The sequence below is a fragment of the Ictidomys tridecemlineatus genome, chromosome 9 (genome assembly GCF_052094955.1).
Source record: "Ictidomys tridecemlineatus isolate mIctTri1 chromosome 9, mIctTri1.hap1, whole genome shotgun sequence".
Lineage (NCBI taxonomy): Eukaryota > Metazoa > Chordata > Mammalia > Rodentia > Sciuridae > Ictidomys > Ictidomys tridecemlineatus.
In genome coordinates this window covers 2,034,120-2,061,892 of record NC_135485.1, presented here as the reverse complement: position 1 = coordinate 2,061,892, position 27,773 = coordinate 2,034,120, and the positions used below count along the sequence as shown (strand labels likewise).

Here is a 27,773-nt window from a genome sequence, read left to right as displayed (position 1 = left end):
AAAATACTCAGACAGAAACTGCTTAAAGAGTTTATTTGTGAGTAAAACATGTTACAACGAGGAAAGGACACACAGGCGTCTGCATCGTGAGTGCAACTACGTTTCATGTTGTGATACAAAGAATTAGACTACAAAAGTGAAAACTGAAGGTCACTGCGTATATGGGGCAGGGAGGGGGTGAGGAGGGACAAAAGGCAGGGTCCAGGACAAAGGTGGGAAACTTCATGCCACCTTGGCAGCAGGCCCTGGGCCACCCTGCCACCAGCCTTGGGTCCCGCTCAGGCACGGTGTTGGTGGGGTTGTGGGCATTCAGCCCACCATGCTGAAGATGTGGCACTGGTGCTGCCCACCGCTCCCTGGTGGGACACCTCTGGGCCCCCTGGCAGGCACCCCACAGCTCCTGGCACCAGCCACCTTTGAGGGCTTGCCTAGCCACCCACTGAGCAGCCTCCAGCCCTTTTCCAGGGATGAGTTAAGTGAAGATTCACAGCAGTATTGACAAAGGAGAGAAGGATGCAAGAGGCCACCGAGTCAAGACTTCTGTCTTGAGTTCACTTTCATCAGAACCTGGACATCTTATAGGCCGAGTTAGGATGGGAACAGCCTGCCATCGGTTCTGAACCCCACACAGGCAGGCAGTGCTCCCTGCAGTCTGCCAGAGGTCCAGAAAGAAAACTAAAGTGGTCTGTTCACATTTAGTGAAAAAGGAAGCTAAATTGCAAACCTGCCAAAAGAAAAGACTCTTCTCCCCTCTGGGCATCCCCTTCCCTGTGAATCTGCTTGTGGTGGGGGTTGTCCATCAGCCCATAGGGAGCATAGCACTGGACATGTGCAGGCCCAGCATCCTGCCCAAACCCACCTCTTCAAGGCAGCCCTGGGGCCAGGGGTTGGGCAAAGGAGTGCTGCACAGCACCAAGGCTGTGTGCAGGAAAGAGGGAGGTCACTGAGCAGGTGATGCCAGCAAAAGCCACAAGTCGATTCAGTCACCTGAGACACCTTAGGGTGAAGAGGAAGCCGAGCAGAGAGTTATTTCACAACAGGAAGGATGAAGTGGTCAAGGCCCAGGGGGACAGTGCCAGAGCTGGTAGAAGCCTCTGGTGCCTTCCAGCCAAGACCATGACTTAGAGGCCCATCTCCCCCAGAACCCGAGGCAGGGGGGGCGGGGGAAGAGGGCACATATGGGTGGTCAGCACCTGTCTGCATGGGGCTGGGCACAGGCGGGAGGGGCCTAGCTAGGTAGAGGGCTTGGCTTTTCGCATTCCATTACACAAGAGGACAGAACACAGACATAACCAGGGACTCTGGCAGATTCAGGGCTGCTTCAGACAGGACAGTGCAGGCCAGGCCTTCAGGAGTCGCCCCTCTTCTTGCTCTTCTTCAGGAAGGAAGGAGTGCGGAACTTCTTCTTCTTCTTAGACGGGGACTTGCCTGGAGACCCGTCGCTGCCGGGTTCCACAGCAGACCCCTCCTCAGCAGCTGGGGGGGCCGTCTCCTCAGCTACTGGGGCTGAGGCTGGCTCAGGGTCAGCAGCGGGGTCTGGGGTAGGGCTTGGGGGACCCTGGGCTTCCTCCTCCTCTAGAGTCGAGAAGCCAAGTGCTTCTGAAGGCTCCTCGGGGGACAGGTCAGATAGCATCGGCTTGAAGGTGGCAGCATCGCTGTCGTCTCCGGGAGCCGGCTCCTGCAGGAGGTCTGGCAGCAGGGTGGGAGTGGGAGAAAGGCTTTAGGGCTCCTGCCTGGTCGCCAGCTGCCTAGTGTCAGCAGAAGGAGCGGCCACTCAAGGGACTCTGCGTTTTCCAAGACAAGAAGCTCTAACTAGACCTTGTCTACCTTAGCTGGGTGAAGCTAACCTTGGAAAAGGTCTGTCTCCAAGGATGTCTGGCGCCTCCGGCGGGGAGCATCTCAAGCTTCCTGAGGAGCACAGCCTTCATACTGAGCTCTGGCCTAAAATTATGCCTAGAATTGGTTCTACAACATCTGGTCTTCCCCAAGGGCAGCCAGGAGAGAACCATGAGCGAACCCCAGACCCCAGGAGCACAGACCTCCAACAAAACAGCCATTTAGGCTGGAGAGTGGAAAGAAAAATGGAACTACATGGGAAGTTATAGAAACAACAATAACAAAATCAAGCCACCCTCACAATCTGAATAACAACAGGAAAGAGCAAAATGTCACCTGTCTCCACAAAGCCTGGTTTCCATCTACCCACATGCCTACACCCACCCTAGGGACACCAGTGTTGGAGGTTTTACGTAGTCTACAAAGTAACAAGCAGCTGCATGTTAGGCAACACCAAACCACTTAGTACTCAGAAGTCAAGCACAGCTCAGGATGGGGAGCTAAGCGGGGCTGGAGAGGCCTGGCCACACATGTTCCAGGCCCGACACTGCTGTAGCTTAGGGAGCAGGGGGTGCCCCACAGTCCACCCTATTCGTTGCCCTCTTCCCTCACTCCACGCCACACTCAGAGCAGGAGGGAAGGCTGGGGGTGCAGGCACCTCCCCACCCGGAGGGATTAGGGCTCCCTCTGCCAAGCTCACAGCAGCTAATGCTCCAAGATAGAGGCCCCGGCATGCACTCTAACTTTCTATCATTTGACAAATGTCACATTTCTTAAATAGTATTAATACCCTCTTCAGCTCACTTCAAATTACCAATGCCAGTTTAAACACAGGTCCAAATAAACAGGACTCCATGCACCTAGTAGAAGAACCCACCTGGCAGAACCTCATCTGCATTTACATCTGACCTAACCATCAAGAGAGATTCTCAGAGGATGAACTTAAAAAACTCCATTTTTAGACCCAGGCTGCTCTGAGCAACACTGTGCAGTGTGTGGCGGCCCCAGACAGTCCATCCCACCGTCCATGCAGGCCGCTGCCCTGCACAGTGCTCAGGTAACTCACTCATGGGGAGGCCACTGAAGGGTTGGGTACAAAAAAAAGAGGGCCTCTGTTTTTGTTTTGAATAAACAGAAAACAAAACTTAATAAACAACAAAGAAGCAGGAGAACGAGGCAAAGCAGAGGCAGGGGTGTGAGAGCAGAGCGCCAGGCGCGGGCAGTACTTACTAGGGCAGCAGGTACTCTTTAGCACATCCAGCTCCTGTTGAAAGGCGGCCGCGAGAAAGAGAAGCACAGGAGAGAGTCTATGCACTCAGTCACAGCCACCGGGTTCCACAAGAAAGGCCGAGCCACTCTTGTAGGACACAGAACGGGGAGGGAAGCCACAGGCTTCACGGGAGACACAGATGTACAAGACTGAGACACAGACGTGTCAGATCACACATCACGGACGTGAGACAGTCCGAGAGGCGAGCAGGGTACACACAGCCTCTCGGCACCTGCCTGATGTGGCAGGTCAAGCATCCTGCAGCCTGACAATGGAAGGCACTCAGGTGCCCTCTCGACATGACGAAGGATGGTAAGTAGGCAAGCAACGGGCAAAGCTGGCACGAGAACCGTGGTGGGTCCCACCCCTGAAGTTGCCCTCCCACGATCATAATGGCTGGAGTCTGTTCTGCCTCAGGTTACCCAGCACAGACAGATGACAGAGGAGAAGCCAGGGGAACTCCAGAGCTGGGTCAGGCCTGCAGACTTCTTTATTCAGGTTAACAGAACTAGTGCCACAACTAGGTGTCAGTGCACAGGCATGCACCCTCCCACATCAGGGCCACCGCACCCCCACCTCCACCAGAGCTCACCTTCTTCAAGCTTGACAGGGGTGCTGGGGGGAGTGTGGGGCACAGCCGACTGGTCTGGAAGGCTCTCTTCCTTCTGCTCTCTCGCCTCATCCAGATTGTCTGCAGGTACACACAAAACAAGAAAATGGTGCATGGGACTTGCAACCCCAGGACCCTCAGCCTGCATTAGGTTTTGAAGTTTACAGGTGTCCCACAAGAGCTCATGTGCTGCAGATATGGTCCCTGGCTGACGGTTCCTCAGGAAGGCAGGGAAGCCTGGGTGGAGGAGGAAGGTCCCTGCGGGACATATCCTTGACGGGGATATCGGGAGCCTCCATCTCTCTTCCCTGCCTCCACAAGGGCAGGAGCGGTGCTCCACAAGGCCCTCCCTGCCATGACAGCTGCTCACCATAGGCCCAAAGCAAGGGAGCCCACCAACCAGGGACTGAAACTTCAGGAACCACAAGCCCAAGGAGACCTCTCCCCCTTCTAGGTGTCCTATGCACCGGGTAGGAGAGAGGCACAGCGAGGCAAACCAACTAGCCCAACCTCTTGAGCAGTAGATGGCCTCAGAGGTCATGCTGGCTTCCCAGGGTGTGTTCTGGAAGAGCCACAGCAGGGCTTTGTGCCTGCTAGCTTTTGGAAAAGGATCAAGAGACTGACTACAAGTGAGTGTTTATTTGAAGTTTAACCAATCTTGGGTACAAAGTTAATTTCTATTCTTATTCACAAGAAAACTTGCCAGTGTCCCTGCGACAGACTGAAAAGCTAGACCCACCTATCTTCTGTGGAGCGAGTGGCCGGCAGCTTCACGGCCTCGTCCCACTCACCACCTCCCAGTTCCATTCACCATCTCCCAGTGTCATGCCACCACAACTTTGGTCTTGATTTCTTACGCAGAACATTCTTATCAATAAAGTAAACTTGATAACTGCAATGATTTTTCTTTCTTTTTCTGAAATCCACTGATAAAGCGGCAAAAGGAAACAAAACTGCAGGAACTAAAACCCTGTGTTCAGAAACCCCTGCCTGTTTCTCACTTAGAAAAAATAGTCCGTGCAACCCTGTTCCTCAGACCTCTCATCCACTCTCTGACCACAGACCCCTCTCCCAGGCCAGCTGCTTCCCGGTCAAGGGCACTGCTGCTTTCCAGAAACCAAAGGCCTGAGTGTCTCCTCCCTGCAGGACTAGAATTTTGACCAAGAAGAGGTGCTGGCCTCTGAGCCCCAGTTCCCAGCCACATGTGCCCTGCTCCAGCATTCCAGGAGGCAATGGGAGGACTACTTCTTTGTTAGTTCTCAAAATTTTTGGTTCCACTTTTCAAAACCTATAGTTTTTGAGCTGGGGATGTGGCTCAAGCGGTAGCACGCTTTCCTGGCATGCGTGCGGCCCGGATTCAATCCTCAGCACCACATACAAAAACAAAGATGCTGTGTCCACCAATAACTAAAAAATAAATATTAAAAAAAAATTCTCTCTCTCTCTTTAAAACAACAACAACAAAAAAAAACCTATAGTTTGGAAATACCTGCTCCTCGAGACTCTGGCACTCAGTTCTATTTATTTTCATGTGTTATAAAAGTGTCTAATCATCATTCACAAAATCATGGCGACCTATGTCAGTAAGTCACCAAGAGAAGGAGGCTAGGCCAGCATGTGGCCCCTTCTGGGCATGGTTTGAGATCATCAGGGTATCAACATGCTACTCACGGCCAGTGATCACCCCAGCACAGGGAAACCCTCAGGGTCTATGAGGAAAATAACACATCAGAAACGCCAAGCCACAGAGCTAGGACGGGCAGAGCTGCCGTGTTCCTGCAGAGTTCCGTCTCTGCCTCAGGACCCAGCTGCAGGGGTGGGCCCTCCTCTCAGGGTCACCTTGAAAAGGAGACAGGATGTCTACTGGCAGAACACTTACTGTGGGGCTGGCCCTTAGGAACCATCAGTATTCAATGTTAGTGATTCTCATGGAGCAGCGGCAGCCTCTTCTCTGTGAAGCTGAATCACTGTGCGTATGAAAAGCCAGTGTCGTGGACACTCGAGCAGCTCCCCCACTAACTAGCGGATTCTCCTGGGATCTCTCATCGCTCCACACAGACGGGACCCCGCTGGAAGAACAGCCGGCCCCTCACACCCTAGAGCTCTCTGCACAGCACAGCGGGCCCAACTGCTGCTGAGGCCGCTCCCAGGCAGGACAACCCCAGGTGCAGGGTGCACATGGGGGACGGGGACACAGAGTTCTCTGAGGCCACCCCTTCCCGGCACTCTTCCCAAATGCATTCAACTTCTCAAATCCTAGGGAATGTGTGCTGGATGATGTGCAGGCCTCAACAAGGCCACAGTCTGCGCTTCATGCACAGGACTCTCCTCGCTGGGAAGCCTCAGGCTGCAGCTTCCCACTCACCTTCAGAGCCCTTCTGCTTCCGCTCCACCTCCCTGCGGTACTCCTCCAGCTCTCGGTCTGTGAGTGTGTTGAAGGGGTTGGGGCCCGTGGTGCTCACGATGACGTGGGGCTGGTACTCCTTCTCAATGATGGCCTTGGAGGCCGTCACCAGCTCCCCCTGTGGACAGAAGGGGCATGGTCTGCAAGAGCCTGGCCAAGGGGCACACCCTCCTCCCAGGCAGGCTGCAGGCGGGGCAGGGAGGCTTTCCAGGAGCAGACAGCCAGCCCAAAACTGCACAGCCAGGGGCCTAGGGCCTAGACTGAGCGTAGCCGTCAGGGGCAGAAGATGTGGAAACACGGTTCAACTCTGCCGAACAAACCCCAGAAAAGAGACCCAACCACGGTCCTTCAGGTTCAAAAGTAAAGGCACCCAGTACGGACCCAAGAGCACGGACCACCTGGAGGGTTCCACCTGCCCACTGAGCACAGTAATAGAAAAGGGCCTCTCTGTGCTGATCACAGTGGGAGTTCCCTTCTCTCATGGCAAGGCCCAAGCATAGGTAAGTCTTGCCCACAGTTTACAACCAGTTCCCAAACACATCCCAAAACAAAATGCCCTTCAACACCAGAGTGTGCCTGAGGGTTTTGGAAAACTGAGCATCTGTGTAAACAAAGCAAAAGCAAAGCAATAAGGCAGCTCCTAGGCCAAGTCTCAAGAGGCAGCGGCACAGCCCGAGGGAGAGAGCTGCCAGTCCCGGGGAGCTGCTCTGTCTGGGGCTGGCTCTCAAACGCTCTGGGGCCCATTCTGAAAACACTGACAAGAGCTCACACACAGGCTTCACTCATCGCCAGCTTCCAAAAACCAGTGAACACAGGAGGACCCTGAATCACACACTGCCAGGCCTGGAGCCTCTGTGCCCGCAGCACTCATCTCCATAAGGGGCACCACCGGAGGCAGAGTGTCCTGGTGGCAGGGCCGGGAGCCCAGTGGGTCTGGGCTGAGTGGCACTGCCAGGCACTCTGAAGCACTCCAAGGCTAACCATAACAGAACCCTGGGGAGAAGGGCCTGCTGGAGCAGGGGCTCTACTGCACAGCCTGGAGGCCCATCACAGCAGGGAGCCCTCCTGCTGCCTAGGCCTGACCTCGGGTTGGTGGCTTTTCATTTAGAAGCAACCCTGCCACGGCAAGACAGCAAATTAAATCCTTGTCCACCACTCATTAGCTTTGGCTGAGACAGGCCCCTTCCTGTCCAGCAGCCTCAGTTTCACTACTGGCTGGAGGGATCTGCTGGGCTGCCAAACACGGTGACCACTTCAAATGGTGATGCTCCTCAGGCAGTGACCCTCTGGCTCTGAGGGAAAGCAAGGCCGAGCCTGAAGTGCAGGACAAGTGGGCTGAACAGTTAGGGCGCGGCAGAGCCCATCCCTCCAGCAGGCTGCCTGGAGCCTCCTCCCTCTCCAACTGTAAGTGACCTACTAAGGACTCCAGCAACACAGAGGCCCAGTAACTGTGTACTTGACTGAGACATCTGGGCAAGACAAAGGCTCCAGCCCTAAAGCTCTGCATGCCTGGGCTTGAGGCCTAAGCTCTTTGAGCTTTAGCTTTTCATCTGCAAGGAAGACCAGGGCAGAGCCAAAGGGATGCTCCTAGGTGGGCCATGAGCATGCTGGGAGCTCAGCACAGGGTCAGTGAGTCCAAGAGGTGGGCTCACTGCCCTGTGCATTCCTACGCTACAGCATGAGGGGAGAGTGCACACACAGACCACGCAGTCCCTTTCCTAGCTGGACACCTTACAACACAGACCTTCACGCCTCTGTTCCAGCTACTCGATCCACTAGCAATAAAATTCAGAAGGTGGCAACATCATTGCAGGTCTGCACTGAGATGCCCAAAGGCTCAAGCTGAAGGCGCCTCCAACTGGGTACAGGGTTCCTTTCTGAAATGATAACTACTACCTCATGGGAAGGTGGCCTTCACAGTTGTGAATGGCTGTCACCAGTGAGGGAGGAATTAAAGGCAAAAGAAAGTTCTTCAGAAAGCCCCAGCTTCCCAAGTCCTAAGGGCTGTTCCTCAGACAGGAAGCAGAGTCTATATGTTGGGGGGTAGTTTCTGGGACAACGTCCTCGCTGAAGCAGCTCCCTGCACCAAAGGAGCAGTACTGTCTGCATTTTGAGGTTGACATAAAAAGTAGTAGAATAAAATAATAGCTCCAGTAGAGGACATCCATGGAGTCAAAGCACATTTTTGCCATTAAAATGAAATATATCTCATCAGGATGGGGGTGAAGATCAAAACACAAATGTGAACTTCAGAAATGGGGAGATAAGAAGCACAAATCTCGAGGAAGAGTCCACGTAAGCTGGGAGTGTGGGCAGCGCAGTGGTGGGGCAGTAGCTGAGCAGGCACGAGGCCCTGGGTTCCATCCCCACCACTGGGGCAATAAAGGACGGGAGTCCACATCTATTCAACTGGGGCCAGCCAGTGAGGCGGCTCTGTTAAGAATGGGGACCCTCCATCTATCTGTGAAACACCCAAGTGACTATGACGTGCAATGTTTGAGGACCACTGGAGCAGAGCATAGCTGTAACTAGACGACACACCAGGCAGAAGCACGTCCTGGGACACGTGCCGGCCTGCCTTTTGGGGAGCTGAACACAACACAGATGAAATCCTTTAAAGGCACCACAGTGCCAAGAGGACAGTACTTCAGTGACTGGCTGTGGCCTGCTTTATGTACAGGGCGCACTCCATCCAGGCACTTGGCACATCCACAACGTGCTGCTAACCCACAAGAACACCACGGCTCGTGGCCCAATGTGTTGGCTCGAAACACAAGCTGCCAGGGAACCCATCCTTCTCCCCCCTCAGAACCCCTCCAAAACAGTAGCTGGAGTAACTTCTAAGCAAGGGGAAAGCAGAACCCACTGCATTAGTACATGAAGCCACACATCATGACCAGCGGTTCCAGGAGGAAGATGGCACTTTGGCACAAAGCTGCTTCTAGCTGAACTGGAATGCGAGTAAGTGAGACTTGCATCACACTGAAAATGTTACAGCGGAAGACAGAGCCCAAGCTACGGCCTCCGAATGAAGGCCAAACACTGAAGACTCTAGACACGGTGGGCAGCCACCTTCCATCATGGACACCAAGTTCTTCAGGACCCTTACTACCTAGGATTGTCTACCTCCAGGACAGGCTAGATAGATACCCACGCACACAGAGATCAAAATGTGGGGCTTCAGATTTTCATGACTTTCTCCCCTGCAACAGTAACAAGTTTTTCTTTTTAATATTTTTTGGTTGCCAATGAATTTTTTTACTTTATTTGCTCCTTCATATGTGGTGCTGAGGATCGAACCCAGGGCCTCACACATGCTAGGCAAGCACTCCACCACTGAGCCACAACCCCAGGCACTCAAGTTTTTTTTAAAGGTAAAAATAAATGCAATTTTATCAATGAAGGTTGACAATGACTGTCTTGCTTTTATTTCCCACTTCTTTGGGGCAGTGATATAATTCAACAGCCTTGGGTTCTATTCTCAAAAAAATAAAATAAAATAAAAAATCCATTCCTCTGCAATGACCCCTGATGGCTATGGTCAAAGATGAACAAGCAAGGGGAGGGGCTGTGGGGGAGCTGTGGCTGCCAGCAGAGCCCTGACGAGACCATCTGCAATGGGCATCTTGTGAAAGGTAAACTCTGGAGCCCAAAGGCATGCACTGACCAGTCATGTGCAGAACTTGAGCAATGCAGCCACTGTCTCCTTCAGACTGGCCACTTCCCAGCAATATCTCAATACTGTACAATGCTTCACACCCCTGTTTTAATTAAGGAACAGAATAGGCAAAACAGAGTCTGCTGAAGTCTCATACATGATTTAGAGGTCTCTTTCAAGCTACATCAGAAACAAAGACAAGGTCTCAAGCAGGAGGTGGTGGGGGCAGGAAAGGGAGAAGAGCACCGCGCACTGTCAGGGCATTGAGTACCTTTCTAAAATAGAGAGATTTAGCGGGACTAAAGGTCTGCTCTGTAAGCTCGAGCCCTTCGATAGTCTCCGTACAGTCAGAGAGGGGTGCGTCCTGCAACAGTAAACTGAGTCATCAGAGCACACCAGGCCTAGCTTACAACCACCCGGGCAGGGGGAAGCCAGCTAAGAGCATGCAGCAGGGACAGCGGTCAACAGTGAACGCAGCAGTGGTGACAGTGGTACGTGCAGACACCAAACATGAAACGAGGACCACAGCTGGCCAGATTCAGAAAATGCAACAATCACCATCTACCCCTGAAGAGTCAGGTTTGAAAGCATCAGGTGGCATCTTCATATTCTAAGATAACTACTTACACAATTATCTTCAATGTGCCACTAAGTACAGTTATTTTACAGAAATGCATGTAAATGTGGATCACATTTACCAGGCCCTCCCTCTGCAGCCCAAGCAGTGTTATGTTGCAGATGTGACTTGTTCCAGAACAAAGGCCCATCAAACCCTCCTTTTTCTAGCACTTACACAGCACCCTGCTAACCCCGGAGCTGGCCATACGCGCCCTCACATAGGCATGCACTACAAGGAGGGGTCTGCAGGGATGGGCACAGCCCTCTGCATGCTGATGCTAGGTCTAGAACTCAAGGGAAGTGGCTGGTCTACTTCTTATCAAGAGGATTCATAGCAGAGATAACTGGTTGCCTAGGATACTCACCTCATAAAGTCATTCTCTCCCAAGTTAATAACAACTCTGGAGCAGACAGAGTCACCACCCACTAATACGAGAGACATTCTGAGCTCTCACCTGGACGAGGCTTCTGTCCATCACCACACCACACAAAACCTGGGACTGAGGGCCAGCAGTTTTAATGTCCTGCAAGTTCTGCTCTCGGATCTAAGGAAGGGAAGGAAAAGAAAAGCACATAAGCAGCACAAAGAGGTCATGCTGTGGCTGTCAGTCATGTTGCTTGTGCACCTGGACCACTACCCCCAAGGTGATCTTGTGTTCCACCCAGCCCAGATGGCAAGACGACCCAGGAACACCTGCCTAATGGCACTGGCCCACCCTACTTAGCAGGGTGTAGGTCAGCAGAAATGGAGGGACTAGTCCCAATTCCCACACATTCCAGAAGGCTCCAGCAGGGCCCCAGCCCTTCACTGTACCCAGTGACCTGGGGGAATACGTGGGGGTTGTGAACACTGACAATCTGACAACCCACATTCTGATCAGTGCAGTTTATGAGCCTCTGAATGAGTCTGAAAGGCAGAGCAGCCACCCACTCTTGCTGGATCAGGCTCTAGGGCTTCTACTCCAGACCCACTACTGAGCAAGCATAACCCCAACACTCCTCAGGCCCCAGATGTCTGCTGCCCCTGCTCCACACTGATGGCGGGAGCCTCAGCATGAGGAGGTGACTTCACTTCCCCAGTGGGAGCGCAGACTGCCCTGCTGGAAGCAAGCACCCCTCTGCTCCACAGCAGCCAGCATCCCTTCCAACCCTGCACCCAGCTCCCTCCAAGTGCCTAGGGCAGCACATACCTTGTTCCTCATCTCCTGGACCTCTTTTGGGTTAGTGTTCAATGGGACAAACAGGTTAGGGACAGCAGAGGTGGAAGTTCTAGGTCCATCCTCTTTAGTCCACTGCAATATCAAGAACAGTCGAGAAGTCAGGGTCATGACAGTAGTCACAACACCACAGCATCCGTCTGTCCAACTGACCTCACATCTGCTCATGCATTGAACCTCACAGACGGCTGAACCAATGGCCACGTTCCCTGGGCCACTCTACAGAACTGACATGGGGGTGAGACGTGGCCACGCAGAAACCACTGAATGGTGGCGTTAGAGGCGTGGCCAGTGGGAAAGCCCACAAGAGCCGGGGCAATCAGGCTAATGACCAGCTGGGTCAGGCCCCTCAGAGGCCATTGGTCCACCGCCCTGAGAGCCCCCCAACACCAAAGCCAACTGGAAGCGTGAGATGACAGGATCATGAGAAGCAATGTGACGCAGCCACCCAGGAAGGGCGAGAGTCCGCACTGCAGGCAGAGTGGGCACCACCAGAGTTGTGCGTGGAAGTGAGTGGCAGCACCAGACACACAGCGGCACTGTCCACCAGGGGACGCTGCAGCAGCTCCCAAGCACGAGGTGGGGGAGTGACATCATGTTTTACAAAAGAAACCTCTGAGTGTTGCAAAACCGTTCCAACAAAATAAAGCGCCTGGTGAGCCCTCAAAGGCTGCTTAGCCTCAGTGCCTCCTGCTCATCGCTGCTCAGGCCTCCAATCAAGATGGGCTTTGGGTCAGATTCTGACTCCGAGGCGTGAGTAGGCACTGAACACTAACACAAGCCATCTTTGAAAGCAAATGCTGTGCCTTTCGGAATATTTTTGAGAGGCAATAAGATAGCCATAAACCATATGACCTTAAGGAAGCAACCAAACTGTCAAAGGCTTAGCCACTGCGAAGGAGTGTGGAATGGGCATGGAGCTGCGGGCACTCGCTGACGGTTACCTTCTCAGAGAAAAGACAACTCAGCGTCTTATTATAAATAATTCTAGTCAAAATGTTAAAACAGCCACCTCAGAAGCTTGAACCCATTTAAAAAATTAATATGAATTATTATAAAGTAAAATATACCAACCTGGGAACATTGCGTGGAATTTGTATTAATCCAGGAAATAGGAAACACATATAAATACAGCTGAGCAAGATCCCCTTCAATGTGCTCATTGACTAAAAGGCCTCAAGTGACTTTTTTCCAATTTTTTTTTTAAATTGGGAGACTGACCCAGGGTCTGCACTTGCCAGGCAGGTGTTCCGCTGCGAGCTACACCAGCCTGACTGGACTGCCTCCAGGCGACCATCACAGAGCTCACAGCCATACAGCCTGCTGTGGGTACGCTCTGGAGAGACCTGGCAGGCAGCCGGCAGAGCACCCCAGCGGCAGCAGAGAGGGGTTCTGTTTTTAAGCTTAACCATTCTAACCAGTGAACCAAAGAAAGAAAAGAAGGGAGGGAGGGCAGGAGAGGAAGAGACGTGCTCCCACACTCTGAGCCTGCCACCACACAGGGTCTTCGCCCACGTGACACAGCTGCTCGGGACCACAGTGGCTCCGCGCCAACTGCATAGCAGGAAAACACCAGAACCACCTGGGGAAGACAAAACCTTTTTTTTTTTTTTTTTTTAAAGTAAACTTATCAAGTAAAAGCACTGCTAAAAGGGGAAATGTGGCTGTTGGCTTCCTGCTTCTTGGAACACCTGGGCTGCCGACTCTACTGAGCTCAGCATGCAGCCAGATCTGGCCCCACTGTGCTGCCCCACGGGGGACTCCATCCAGGGCTCTAGAAAGGGCCTCTGCTGCACTGAGGTGTGAGCTGGACAGACTCAAGGGCTGGCCTATGGGAGGGGAAAGCACCCTTGGCAGCAGGACACCAGGGACTCCTCTGAGGGGACAGGAACCCTGCAAAGTGCTAACACTGAAATGAGCCCCTGGCAGCATCTGTCGCTGGTGCCTGCAGGTGGCCTGCGCTGCACTTGGTCATGCCGCACCCCACAGGAGTCCAAGACTCACCACCATGGCCGCCTACTCACATGCAACAGTCCATGCAGAGGGCAGCTGGCATGAGCCTTCCGAGGCTTTGGGACAGAGGGCAGGGAACAGTGCTGAGAGAGGACAAGAATCAGCAGAGAACGGGCCAGCGGGCCGCGGGGAAAACTGCTTAAGAAAACACTGTGACAAAGAGGGAAGCAAGGGGTGGGCAGCACTGGCGCACGGGTCAGGCCTCTCAGAGCTCCATGAGGAGTGAAGAGCCGACACAACTGGAGTTCAAGAGAGCTCCTGCTTTCACGTTAGCACAGGTGAGTCCTTCAGTGCTCCACTGTGAGTGGAGTCGGCCTCAGGGGCAATGACTAAAGAGGTGCATTGTATCTTAAGCAGTTTCAAGCAGAGTATTACTCGAGTTTGAGCTGAGGCATAAAGTGGGCTTTGGCTCAAAAGAAAGGCAAGTTAACAAGGAAGGATCATGAGTCAATGTGGGTCAGAGGGCAGGGTCCCAAAGCCTCCGAAGCCCCAGCTGCCCAACTTGCTCTACATCATCTAACTATGAACAGTAAGGTAGGCACAGACCAAGCAGTTGGTAATACAGCTTGGCACGCAGACACCGGACGAGAGAGACTGCAGCAAGGGTTTCACGTGATCGTGTGTAATGTTCGTCCACACCTTAGTCTTCGACTTGGGACTGCTTCCATTCTGCCCTTCCTCAGAAGCTTCGTCACCCCGGCCAGAGTTCAGCCATCTTGTCTTCTCTCGCTGCTGCTTCTGAAAACTGTGTCTGAGAGGGGAGCAAGTGCCCGAATCACCGTCACTAGCAAAGGAGTAACCAGTGACACTAGCAGGAACCTCCACATCGCTGTATTTTTTAGATTTCTCTCTTAGAGCAGGGTATCGATAGGGATAGCCAGTCCTGTAGCCCTAGGTCCAAAGAGAAGAAAAGATAGTCAGTGCTCCAGATCTCAGAGCAGGGTTCACTGTGGAGACATCCACAGGCAGAACACACAGCTCTGCAACTCGAATCCTAAGCACGTGGCCGAGAAGGCACAGGCTCACCAAAGACAGGCCGCAATGCTGACAGCAGGACCACTGTGCCCGAGCAAACCACAACCACCCAGAAAACCACACAAAGTAGAACAAGAAACTGTCATGCTCACACGGTGGACCGTGGTGAGGAAAGAGAAGGCTCTACTAGCAATGGCACCCACGTGGACCATGCTCACAAACCGACTGCCCAGGGAAACACAGTGGAAAAGGACACACGCTGTCTGGGTCCACTTGTAAAAAGCACAAAACAGGCAAAAGCAATCTCTGTTGTAGAGACGAAACAGCAGCCACCTGAGATGGCAAGTGACTGAAAAGGGACCCGAGAGCTTGTGGAGTACCAGCATTGCTTTTGATCTGGCTATTGCTTATGTGGCGACTTCAGTTTTCAAGTTGACAGGACTCACCTGCTGCTGACAACTGCACAGAGCAGACTCATCCACACAGTCTCAACACTGTGGTAACCATCAGGTAAGACCACACACCACTCATGGCAACTGGTTCTCAGCAAAATTTGCATATGGCACTTAGATTCCTCCTTCCACGCTGCCTCGCGACCCCCAGCTGTGCCTGCACAGGTGCGTGCCACCTCGTGCCCCTCTGCTGCAGCACCTGCCAGCTGTCCCCCCAGGCAGCAGCTGCAGACAAGGGGGGTCTTCCTCATCTCTCCTCACCAGAGCTTAGCACTTAGTAGATGTGACAGACTTTTTGATGGCCCTCAGCTCCACCTGTGACTGCCCCTGCCCTTCAAGCCCAGGCGCAACAACCGCCATGCTTTCTAGCCTCTGGCATTTGCAACAGGCAACAAAGAGCGTACAGTCCCACCCTGCTAGCTCTGGAGATGCAAGCCATCATGAATACCGCCTGTAGGAAAACGGAGTCTCAGAGGGGGGTACCCCTCCCCGAACCCATGGAGCCTTATGATGAGAAGCCCGCCCTGGTCAACAGCCTGACTGCAGGCTTGTGAGGCAGAGACCGAGCTGAGTTGCGCCTGGAGCCCTGCACCGCCCCCCAGGAGGCTATGAAACACCAGAGCTATGCTGTCACACAGCACAGGGCTGGCGGTGCCTGGACAGGTGTGCACTCACTGCACGTCACAATGCTCGCCAAAGGACACAGGGTGACTGAAGACACACAGGAGCCCTCAGGGGTGGACCCTCTAGCCAGGTGTGGTGGTGCATGACTATGGTCACAGCTACTCAGGAGGCTGAGGCAGGAGGGTGGCTTAAGCCCAGGAGCTCAGGGCCAGCCAGGGCCACACAGTGAGTCCCCATCTCAGATAACAAAGAACAGTATGAAGTAGGGATGATACCTCCCACTTCAGAAACCGTCTCTCTCTCTGGCTCTGCTCCTCCTTGGGTATCTTTATTACCCATCACTGCTTTGATACACTTTTAAAATCAGCCATCTTCAGGCTGGGGCTGGGATGGGGCTCAGTGGTGGAGCGCTTGCCTCACACAGGTTGAGTCACTGGGTTTCATCCTCAGCACCACATAAAGATGAATACATAAAAAGATACTGTATCCACTTACAACTAAAAAAAAATTTTTTTAAATGGCCATCTTCATTAAGGGAGTCATCTTCATTGTGTTCCTCAGACAGGCGAGATCTACCTGCACAGGCACTTTGCCTCCATGAGCAAGCTCTGCTGAGGGATGACTCGGCCACAGAGCACTGCCTGGACACACAGCTCTGTCGACGCCGCCTCTGCCTGCACGTGGGGCATCTCCCTGGCTTCAGGGTACAGACTCAGGACCCAAAAACACCATTTTATTCTGACAGGGCACTGGTTTTTCTTAATTCTTCCCTTCTAATGCTGTCAAACCAGAATTCTCTAATAACTTGATCCTGTGAACAATTATTTGGCTCATGATTAAAAATATGGGGGTGCTGGGGATGTAGCTCAGCAGTAGAGCTTGTGCTTAGTGCCCAGGTCCTGTGGGTTCAACCCCCAGAGCATGCACGCGCACACACGTGCGCGTACACACACACACACACACACACACACACACACACACACACACACGTAAGCAGATAGACAAGATATATAGATTTGTTCCTTTTTGGAGGAGCTGAAGTTCTATTTTGCTGTGGAAACAAGTGCGCATTTCTCCTAAGTGTAGACGTTTGAGATGAGACATCTACTACGACGTGGGACTCTCACCTGCTCTCTACCTGCTCCATCATTAGCAGACAGCACGGCAGCAAATCAGATGCTGTAAACACAGACCACAGTCGGCAACTCTCGTCCAGTTCATTTCTTTCTTTTTCAAAATATCTTCATTTTATGTATTTACCTTTAGGTGGTGCTGAGGATGGAACGTGCTAGGCAAGTGCTCTACCACTGAGCCACAACCCCAGCCCCAGCCTGATGTTCGTTTGTTCTCTTCCTTCCTTCCTTTGGTACTGAGAGTGAGCCAGGTGCACTAAATTCCCATCCCTTTTTATTTATTTATTTATTTATGTTCTTGGTCCTGAGGATTGAACTCGGGGGCACATAACTACTTAGCCACATCCCAACCCCTATTTTGTATTTTATTTAGAGACAGGGTCTCACTGAGTTGCTTAGTGCCTCACTAAGTTGCTGAAGCTGGCTTTGAACTAACGATTCTCATATCTCAGCCTCCCAAATTGCTGGGATTACAGGCATGCATCATCATTCGTGGCTTCCAGTTTATTTCTTATAAGCTACACAGAACTTTAATATTAAAACTGCTAATAATGTGCACTTACTGAAGAAACCAAATAAAATACACTTTCTGTAAGACACACTTCACTATTAGCCTTCCTCTTCTATTAAATCAGAGTTAGTGCCTAATTTAGATTTCACTCTCCACCTTCCAAAATGTCCTGAAAGCACGAGATGAGTAGGTATGCAGAGCCTTATCTCCTCTCCCCCTTCCTCATATGACTCTTGGCTAGGAGCGGGGTGGGATGGTGGACCAGGAGGAAGGAACCCTATGCCTGGGTCACCTCCGCACTCCTCACCTCAGGACACTCAGGCCACTTCTTCTCTAGCTACAACTTTCCTGAAGGGATACCAACTCTGGCTGCCCCCTCATTCCAACAGCTTCTTGTACCTGATATGTTAGCTTTTGCTCCTTTTCCTGCGTTCCTTAACCAATTTGGGCCCTAGGCTCCTGCCCTGCCACTGTCTCTGTCCCTCCCACTGTGCCTGTCACCCCTGGATCACACAGTGACCTGAAATCTGTTTGCCACTTCCTATCACAGGGCCATGAACTCCTGAGCCAAACACCGCAATCTTCTCAAGATTCCATGCGAAGGGGGTCAGTGAATGTAGGATGCAGAGGTCACGGGAGACTGTTCTGTCATCCCCTCCTCCCTGATGGAATGCAGCTGATGGCGAGGAGTCCCCACGGAGGGGACGATGCGTCACATGCAGCACACTGGCCATCATGGGGCACTAGGATGGGCCTTCCCAAAGCCCACCTGAGAGGTACAATGTGGCATGAGAGGGGCCCTGTGGCAGCACTAAAGCCCCATGATGTGTTTGGAGGGCTGGAAACTCGAGGACAATGCTGGGATGTGGCTCAGGGGTACAGCACTTGCCTGGCCTGAGTAAGGTCCTGGGTTCACTACTTAGATCTCAGAGAAAAACCCCAAAACAACAACAATAAAAATTATCTCTAGCCATTAAGTCACCAAAAAAACGCTAGGACAGTGGGTTTTTTTTATTTTTTAGTTGCAGATAGACACGTTTATTTATTTTTATGTGGTACTGAGGATGGAACCCAGTGTCTCACACATGCTAGGCAAGCGCTGCCACTGAGCCATGACCCTGCCCTGCAGGATAGAATTCTAATCTGGATCCAGCAATGACTATTCAGGTCCCTGCCTCCCATGGCTGTCCCCAGCTGCACTCTGGTTGTCTGTGGGTGCTTCTTCTTTTGACCTGGCCAGTCATGTTCCAGCCTATTCTTTGAGGCCATTCCAAGAGCCACTTTCTACGTACAGTTTCTTCCTTGATCCTTGTAGAAGGACAAGATCCGTCCTCAGCCGCCCCAGCATAGACCTGGCCTGCATGAAGCCATTGTGGTCTGTGGTCTTGCCCTTGACATTAATGCTGCAAGCCATCCTGCTTCTCTGCCCTGCTGGTACCATTCTGTGTCCCTGACATAAGTAGCATAGGGTCTCCCACCAATACGACAGGTAGAGAGCTGTGGAACCCAGCAACCAGGCCCCAAGCAGCTACAACTACACAGACACCAGGCTGACAATGTGGCAAGGCCCTCCAGCCTGCCTGTGGACGCTGGCCAGCAGGAGCCTGCGCTCCTGCCCCACCTGCCCCAACACAACATTAGCTGGGAAAACAAAACACCACTGTGGCTAACTGTGATTCAGCCTACAAATTAAAAAGCCTGGCGGCTTCATGATTTTTTTTTTTAAATTCTCAAGTTCTAGGTGGACACAATATCTTTATTTTACATTTATGTGGTGCTGAGGATTGAACCCAGGGCCTCGAGCACGCTAGGCAAGCACTCTACCACTGAGCCACAACCCCAGCCCGAGCTTCATGATTTTTGAGGGTGACATTCAGATACATGTAAAAGTAGCCATCTTGCTTGCCATTAAAAAAAAAAAAAAAAAAAATCAATGTGCTTTCGGGAAAGAAATTTTCTAATCGAGTAGCAGCACCATTCTTACCAGATTATCAAGCATCCGCATAAGGGCTTCAAATTCCTGCTCCCCAATCTGCCACTTGGGAGGTGATGTAGTGCCTTCCCCCGCCGGAGACCCTGGAGCACGGGATTTGGCCTTGTACTTCCCGGGATCCAGCAGTACTAAGTTGTCTGGCCCTCCTGCACTGGCCAGCGTCCGAACCTTTTCCAAAACAAGCAAACACTATGGCTTGCGTACCATAGAGAGACTCAGAAAAGCAGACGACTATGACACATACTTGTACAGCTATGCAGGTTTCAACAAAGTGAGCCATCAGTGGTAAGAATTAAAAAAAAAAAAAAAAGCACTGTGGGCACTGATCCACTGACCCTAACACGACTTTCAGAGTTCTTCTCCAGCATGACAAAGGCATTGGGCATTTACACTTGGCAGATAAATAGGAAAACAAAGCACCATTCAGGACCCTCAAGACTTGGAGCCTCACTGGCTCCAAACCTAAGTCAGGGAGAGTGAGAGCCTGGCCTGGAGCAGAGCTCGGGCAGTGTCCCGGCCACGAGTCTGGATGAACCCACCTCTCAGCTCCAGCGTTTTCAAAAGGGGCGTGTAAAGGCAGAGGGAAATAACACACACACAACCTGCACAAAGTGCCCAACACGGGGCTGAGGCTGAGGCTCAGTGGTATAGTACTTGCTTCGCATGTATGAGGCACTGGGTTCAAACCTCAGCACCACGTCAAAATAAATAAAGATACTGTATGTTCATCTACAACTAAGTAAATATTAAAAAAAAAAAAAAAAGTGCCCAACATGAAGCCTGGCATATACCAGTGCTCCATAAATGCTGACAACTTATGTATTTGAAAAATAAAAAATTAGGATCGAAAAGTACAGTAATCTTTTGCTAACTTAAATCAGTAAAATGCATTTGTCCTGGCCAAGTTCCAAATTCATGAGCTCATCTTTGGCAAAGATTGCTCAAAGGCTCAGGACCCCTGAAAACAGCAAGTGAACTTCACACCCCACGGGACGACTACCCTCACCTGGATTTCACAGGCGACCACGAGGTTATGGATGTAATAGAAAGCCTCCTCCACGCTCTCTCCCACTGACACGAGCCCATGATTCCGGAGAATGAGAACCTGAGGGGAAGCATGGAGTGGGATGGAGCCAGGCAACGAGACGGACATGCCTCGGAGCACTTCTTCTTCCCTCCAGGAAAGACCAGGTGCCAGGCCCACTGACCTTACTTCTGGGCCCCAGATTTTTCTGAATCAAAACCTTTTCCTCTTCATCAACCAGAATGCCATGATAGTCATGATAAGCCACTTCTCCAAGGGAAAGTGCTTCTGGGGAGATGGGCAAGAGGCCGCACTTCATGGCAGAGACCTGGAGAACAAGCAGTCAGTTGTCACCAGGGAAGGAAAAGTCAGCATCAATCTGCAACTGGCTTGCAAGCACTCGCCTCACAGATATAGAAAGCACACGTTTCCTTGGGGTGAATGAACACATGAACATATGCATAAACAGCACTTCTGGGCTCACTCGGGACAAGACCTACATCTCTGGAGTTTCCACTGGTTATAGTGCTATATAAGCTGAGACGTATGGACTCAGTGAGCCATGGTCCAGCACAAAGAAAGCCTCATGGGTTCCTCAAAAATAGATGTTCCAAGGGGCACTTAGCCACTGAGCCATATCCCCAGCCTTTTTATATTTTATTCAGAGATAGAGTCTCGCTGAGTTACTTAGGGCCTTGCTAAGTTGCTGAGGCTGGCTTTGAACCTGCGATCTTCCTGCCTCAGCCTCCTTAGCCACTGCATATGGTATAGTTTTATGTCAAGTTGCAAACAGAAAACACCTGAAATTTAGATAAAACCAAATAAACCAAGAGTTTAGGACAATGAGACTGTACAATTTCTCTACATTTATGTAAAATTAAGACTGAAAGAAAAAAAATTTGAGTGTTCACATAGCCCTTACACTTCCTCAAATTCCCCCAAATTGGCCTTAAAATGTCTAATTCTGAAGGTCTTCTACACACAGCAGCTCTGACTAGATTGACAAGGTCCAAAGATTCGGACACGTACAGCACAGCAGCACAGAGGAAAAGCTCATCTAAAAGACAAAACCACACAGAGTTCCTTTCAGTGGATCCACCTTCATAGGAACTGCCTTACCAAGGAAGTTATTCCAAAACCTTCTCTTTTTTCCTTTTTTGAGGCCCCAGGAAGGTCCCAGGAGCTCTAGGCTTGGAGGCCAGATCTCCTGGCAGCTGCACTACCTATGCCTCTGCCCAGTGACCCAGGCTGGGTCCTCTGGCTCTGGACAGAAGGTCTGTGGGGCAGCTTGGCAGGCTGGTTCCGAGATTCCCCCCTCCCATCTGCAGGCTCAGTCCCAGTGTCCACAGTCTCTCCTTGAGTCCACACCAGCCTCTACCCCACAGATCTCAACACACTGAAATTTGACCCTAGCATCTCAACCCTCTGTGATTCTCTAATCATACAGTCAAAAGAACATTTTCAGATTTATTAGAGGTTCTTCAAAATTAGATTGTACATACATCCCCAAAGAGGTAAAGTGCTCTGCCACTGAGCCACAACCACAGCACCCCTAGGACAGTATTCTAATCTGGATCCAGCAAGTGACTATTTAGGTCCCTGCCTCCCATGGCTGTCCACAGCTGCACTGTGGCTGTCTGTAGGTGCTTCTTCTTTTGACCTGGCCAGTCATATCTGGCCTATTCTTTGAGGCCATTTCCAAGAGCCACTTTCTACGTAGTTTTCTCCGTAATCCTTGCAGAAGGACGAAATCTTTTCTTTTGCTCTTAAGAAAGTCAAACTAGTGGCTTAGAGTATAGCTCAGTGGTAGAGTGCTTGCCTAGAAAGTGCAAGGCCCTGGACTCAATCCCTATTATGAAACAAGCAAGTGCAACTCAGGTAATGTGCAGCACCTCCAGCGAGGACCTCGATGCCCCGGGCAGCACTCACCGCAGCTCCTGCTGGGGTGTGAATATGCACAACACACTTAACATCTGGCCGTGCAGCATAGATTGCAGAATGCAATGTGAAGCCAGCTTGGTTCACTCCTAGGTTAGTACTTCCACGATCCACGATATCTCCTTGTAGATTTATCTTAACCTGAAATAAAAGAAACAAAAATTTTAAATGTTAAGAGAACTTGATTTTTTTTTTTTTTTGTATCATGGATTGAATCCAGGGACATGTGAGCACTAAGCCACATCACCAGCCCTTTTTTTCTTATTTAAGACAAAGTCCTGCTAAGTTGGTTAGGGCCTCACTGCGCTACTGAGGCTAGCTTTGAACTCAAGATCCCCCTGCCTCAGCCTCCCAAGTTGCCAGGATTACAGGTGTGCACCACCACGCCTGGCAACTGTAAACTGTTTAAAACCCAAGTTCAAAGAGCCTCCAACTTCTCTCAAAGCTTGTTCTCTAACTGAATTAATCAGTTCTATATGTCAACTGGATTCTCCCACTCCTTGAGTACTGTGTATGCCAACAGATTTGAAAGCACTTGAAGATTCAGCGTGATTGTTCAAACTTGGTGCAAAGGAGGACATTCTTACCAGGCTGGATGCAGTCACTTCACTGTAAAGAAGTCCAAAAGGTACAATGAGGAAGTGCTCCTGCTCCGAGTTCACTCTGGTCTGTGGGAAAATGACCGCATTAGTTCTCAAGTCATGCTGAAAGCACCTGCATCTCTCCCAGGCACAACTCACAGCTGAGTTACGGGAGGCCCCTCGGCAGAGAGCCTACCACAAACCAAGAGGCACTGGAAGCCTTCTTGGTTTATATCACATAGTAATTGAACATAAAGTACATTAAGTGCTTCCTGGTGGCACTCATGAAAAATGATTTGTGGAGAATAACCAGTTCCACACTAGCCCTCTGATACCAGATTATTCTACTGCAAATGGGCAAGAAGGTTACTCTCAGAAGTATAATAAGGAAAACCAAAAACCTACTTTTTAAAAGTCAAAATGGTTTTTTGTTAATACTCAAAACCTGTGGCATGATAGAAAAATGATTAAAAATTATAAATGAAAGCAATCTCTCCTTAGGGCTTCATCAGAAAAAACACCACCTCACTATTCTTTGCTCCTTCCAAAGTATGTTTCTCCAAAAAAATTCATTCACTACAGATGTGGCACTATGCACCAAGCACACACCAGACAAGGAACACAGCAGTAAAACAGAAGAGTCCTGCCCACAAGAAAATCCCATTTAACTGAGGGTAGGCTTGGGCACAACCTAATGGAGCCTGCTCCATTTATCACTCAGCAATTCTTGCTGGGAGCCTATGTTGCGGGCACCGTGATACTGCAATAACCACCAAAAGACCTGGACAGACCTCCTGATCAGGCAGTCCTGTCACTGAGCAGAATCGCCTTGTCCCATCTCTCATGACAGTTGCTGGTGTGCAACACAGAGCAAGCTCTACCTCTGACAAGTCTCAGGTATTTGAAACTATCCTTGCTTCCCTTAATGTCACCCTCATTCTAAACTCACCTGATTCTCTCAGTAGAACGGGGTTGGTAAGGGTTCCTACTCACAAGAGAGCTCTGGATAAATGGCATTGCCCCACCACTACTGCTCTTGGCAGCAGGAGAAACAGTAGTAAATCACGAACAATTTCTCTACACTCGGACTCAGTAATACCCATCTCCATGCAGCTCTGCTGCTCGGGGCCTGGGCTCTCTCGGGAATTTCCAAAGCGTATGCATGCTTTGTGCTTGCACGTTCCCATCAATGGTAATTCAGCTGCATGTTTTATTTCTTGAAGTCAATTCTTTTCTACCTAAAAAAAGTATACTGACCTTTTTGACTATCTAAAGCAAAACAAAGCAACTGCCTTAACTTCCAAGTTGGGTCAAAACAAAATAAAAGAAGGAATTTGTTTAATTAATTGGAATAAAGAAAAAATAAGGATGGAAGAAAGAAAAACTCAATTTAGATTCTGTTGGATTATCTTAAGTTTCTATTTTGAAATCCCACATACAAGGGTATTTAGAAGGTATATGATCTTCAAATTCAAGCTGGGGGTGTCATTCAACGGTAGAGCACATAACCAGCATGTAATAAACCAGGAGTTAGGGAAAGTATATGATAATTTAAAAATAATAACAAATCAAGCAGCCAGGAACCCATCAATCAGCTTAAGAAATAGAATAACAACTCAGGAGCTCCATTTCTCCCAAATCTCAAAAATAACTACTATTCTGAATTATATATTAAGAATAGGCTTTCTCTTCCTTACAGTTTTCCTACATACACATTCATCTCTGCCCAGCATGATATTTAATTTCTATTTATGAGCCTCATGCAGGTGGAAGCCTGCTCTATGCATTCTTCAGCAGTGTCTTTCCCAATGTTTTTCTCATGTCCTCCAAAACACGGCTGCAGCTTGCTCTCACAGCTGTGCAGCAGCAACTTTGTGAAATGCTACAGCTTATGCATCTATTCTCCCTTCAAGGCATGTGGCTTCAGCTTCTGCTGTATAAACCAGGCTACTATGAAAGCTCCTGCACCTGTATCTTGATGTACATGCTCAAGTTTCTCCAGGGGGTAACGAAGAGGTGACACCAAGTCCCTTTCCAAAGGGCATGATGTAATGCACACTCCTGCCTGAAGCATTCAACAGTTCTGGGCTTCCACAATCATCTTTTTTTTTTTTTTTTGAAATTTAAATCTGAAGTCTGCAACATATTTCATTGTGATTTTAACTGACAATTTTCTGGTTACCAATGAGCAACATTCCATTTTTTTAAAAGATGTTGAGAGCCACAGCCAAAGGGGCCCCAGCAAACTTCCAGCTGCCAGCAAGCTTCAGACTGCCCCAGCAACATCTAGCTGATTGGCTCCTCTGCGGTGATGTTCATTGGGCTGTTTCCCTGCCCTTCAGACTGCCAGCTGATGATTGGCTCACAGCTGCCCCAGCAACATCTAGCTGATTGGCTCCTCCACGGAGCTGCTCATTGGGTGACTTCTTTGGCTCTGCCCACGCAACCCAGCCAATCGGCCTCAAGAGGAGGAGGATTGTGGGAGGAAAAGGCTGGTGTGGGGGAGAGAGGCTTGTGGAAGCCGGTGGTGGCAGTTGGGCTCTGAGGGTTTTTCCCTGGAGCTGTTTTGTTTGGCGTTTGTAGTTCTAAAAATAAAGTTAGTTTCTTTTTGACAAGTGGCTCCTGATTTGTGCCAAGCCAGACTTCGGCAAAAAGACATTTCCCTTTTTGTGAAGTTATTGTCTTACATTTTGTGTATTTTATACTGGTTTCTCCTTTTCTTATTGATAGTTCTTTATCCTGGATATTAATTTGTTAGGTATATATGGGGCAAAATCTTCCAGATTGTAAGCTTTTTAAAAATTTTTTAGTTTGCAATATTAGGCACTCTGCCACTGAGCTACCTCCTAGACATTTTTATTTTGAGACAGGGTCTCACTAAGTTGCCCACGCTGGCTTCAAACTTGTGATCCACTTGCCTCAGTGACTCAAGCAGCTGGGATTGTAGGTGTGCACCAATGCAGTGACCTAGGCTATAACTTTTTTTTTTTTTTTTTTTTTGTATCGGGAATTAAACCATGCAAATTTTAGAAACATGCTGTCAGGGTTCACTTTTTAAAAAAACATAGTTATTTTAAATCATTTTTTCCTTTGTCTACATGTACACATATTCTCACACTGCTGTAAACAATAGACATATTTTATATTTTCTCATTTCTAATAATGTTTTATTTGTCATGTTTCATGTAAGTTTATTTTTCACAGAATATAATGTTCTCTCAAACTGACGTTGGGTAACTAAGCCATGGGGCTGGAGTTGTAACTCAGTGGCCCAGCACTTGCCTAGTATGTGTGAGGCACTGGGTTTGATCCTCAGCACCACATAAAAATAAAAAGATAAAATAAAGGGCTGGAGATGTGGCTTAAGCGGTAGCGCGCTCGCCTGGCATGCGTGCGGCCCGGGTTTGATCCTCAGCACCACATACCAACAAAGATGTTGTGTCCGCCGAGAACTAAAAAATAAATATTAAATATTCTCTCTCTCTCTCTCCTCTCTCAATCTCTCTTAAAAAAAAAAAAAAAGATAAAATAAAGGCATTGTGTCCATCTATACCTAAAAAATAACCAAGCCATTTTCTATTGCTGGATAATTTTCCATTGCTATAAATAATGCTATATTTAATACATTTGTACATAATGTTTTACTTTGACTTATTTCCTCCTGACACACTTCCATTTGTGAGCTTAGCAGATCTATAAAATACAATTCTCTGAGTCTGAAGCAAAAAGGAGAAAGTGTAAAATACAGACACCTCCAGCTATGGACCACAAGGAAAGATGTGGAGTCCACCATGCTAGCTGGGCCACCCTGGCTTGCCCCTCCTCTACCCAAAGGCTCTAAATCCAACACCATCTCACAACAAAGATCTAGTCTAGACCTTCCAATCCAGTCCTCTGAGACCTGTCAGCACTTTAAATCCCTTGAGTGGATAATCCCCCTGACCTGCTTTCAAGAAAGGGCGGAACGACCTATTGGCCCATTTTGTTGCACTGATAAACATAATTAATATTTCTTTTTTTGTATTTTTATTGATTTTTTAAAAATAAATGACAGCAGAATGCATTATTAATTAATATTTCTTTTCTGTCAAGTATCTATACGACAATACTTAGTAAAACAAAAAATAGAAGCCACAAATAATAAAACAAAAAAATAAAAACTATATATATTTACTTACTTACTTACTTACTTATTTATTTATTTAAATCTCTCTTCCTCAAAAACTATAGTTCTAGTTCACAAGATTTAGAAAATATTTTTGGTAACTTGGATTTCTTTTCACTCAGCATTAAGACCCAAGTGACCATTCACAGGAGACTAAAACACTTAACTATAATGTTTTAATTCTATCAATTCCTAAACAATTAAAGGAAAAAACACATAATTTACATGAGTCAGATTTACCTAAATATAGTGTTATAAAAGGACTAGTGGTAGACAGTATTTTAAAAATCTGCAAAGAATGTGAAGCTTTTATTAAAGCCATGGATTACATTTCCTATTACAGCTGGAAACATTTCCATGGAACTAGTTTTTAGGCAACTATCCAGCACTGAGTCTCCACTAGAGCACCCTGTCAAGCATGATGACCAGAGGCCAATAACTTTCCAGCAGACACCAGGGAGCCCACAATGTGCTGGCTGACTGGATTACTGAGCAAAAAACAAAAGGCCTAGCAGCTCTTGCTTGTCATTTTACTGAGGTAATTTCGGCTCAGCGGGGCTGTCATTCCATTCATCACCCCACAGGTACTAATGGCGTGGATCCTAAGCAGGCACCATTCTTGATACTGGGCCACAGCAGGGACCAGGACTGTACCACCCCTTAGAGACCTGACACTGCTGTGGGTGGAGCCAATCAACAAAGAAGTTCACAGAGGGAAGGCCAGGCCACTGCTATGGGAAGCCGCGCACCA

At 49.5% G+C, this 27,773-nt stretch overlaps 1 protein-coding gene across 14 annotated transcripts in view; it reads right to left on the bottom strand.

Annotated features, from left to right (window-relative positions):
• Nucleotides 1–14: 14 nt before the first annotated feature.
• Nucleotides 15–27,773, bottom strand: part of Add1 (adducin 1) — a 71,296-nt gene continuing 43,537 nt past the window's right edge. For 6 of the 14 annotated variants that reach the window (XM_021722160.3, XM_021722159.3, XM_078020894.1 and 3 more), the window contains 12 exons: nucleotides 22,864–22,944; nucleotides 22,268–22,417; nucleotides 20,523–20,666; nucleotides 20,321–20,419; nucleotides 19,306–19,482; nucleotides 14,173–14,517; nucleotides 11,587–11,688; nucleotides 10,852–10,941; nucleotides 10,050–10,142; nucleotides 6,082–6,238; nucleotides 3,699–3,797; nucleotides 15–1,689 (listed from right to left, as the gene is read on the bottom strand). In XM_021722160.3, coding sequence (XP_021577835.2) covers nucleotides 1,349–1,689; nucleotides 3,699–3,797; nucleotides 6,082–6,238; nucleotides 10,050–10,142; nucleotides 10,852–10,941; nucleotides 11,587–11,688; nucleotides 14,173–14,517; nucleotides 19,306–19,482; nucleotides 20,321–20,419; nucleotides 20,523–20,666; nucleotides 22,268–22,417; nucleotides 22,864–22,944 — 1,878 coding nt within the window. In that variant the 3' untranslated portion in view covers nucleotides 15–1,348. Of the gene's footprint in view, nucleotides 1,690–3,065; nucleotides 3,101–3,698; nucleotides 3,798–6,081; nucleotides 6,239–10,049; nucleotides 10,143–10,851; nucleotides 10,942–11,586; nucleotides 11,689–14,172; nucleotides 14,518–19,305; nucleotides 19,483–20,320; nucleotides 20,420–20,522; nucleotides 20,667–22,267; nucleotides 22,418–22,863; nucleotides 22,945–27,773 lie in introns of those variants that run through there. The other 8 variants (XM_021722164.3, XM_021722163.3, XM_021722165.3 and 5 more) reach the window with 8 other exon arrangements.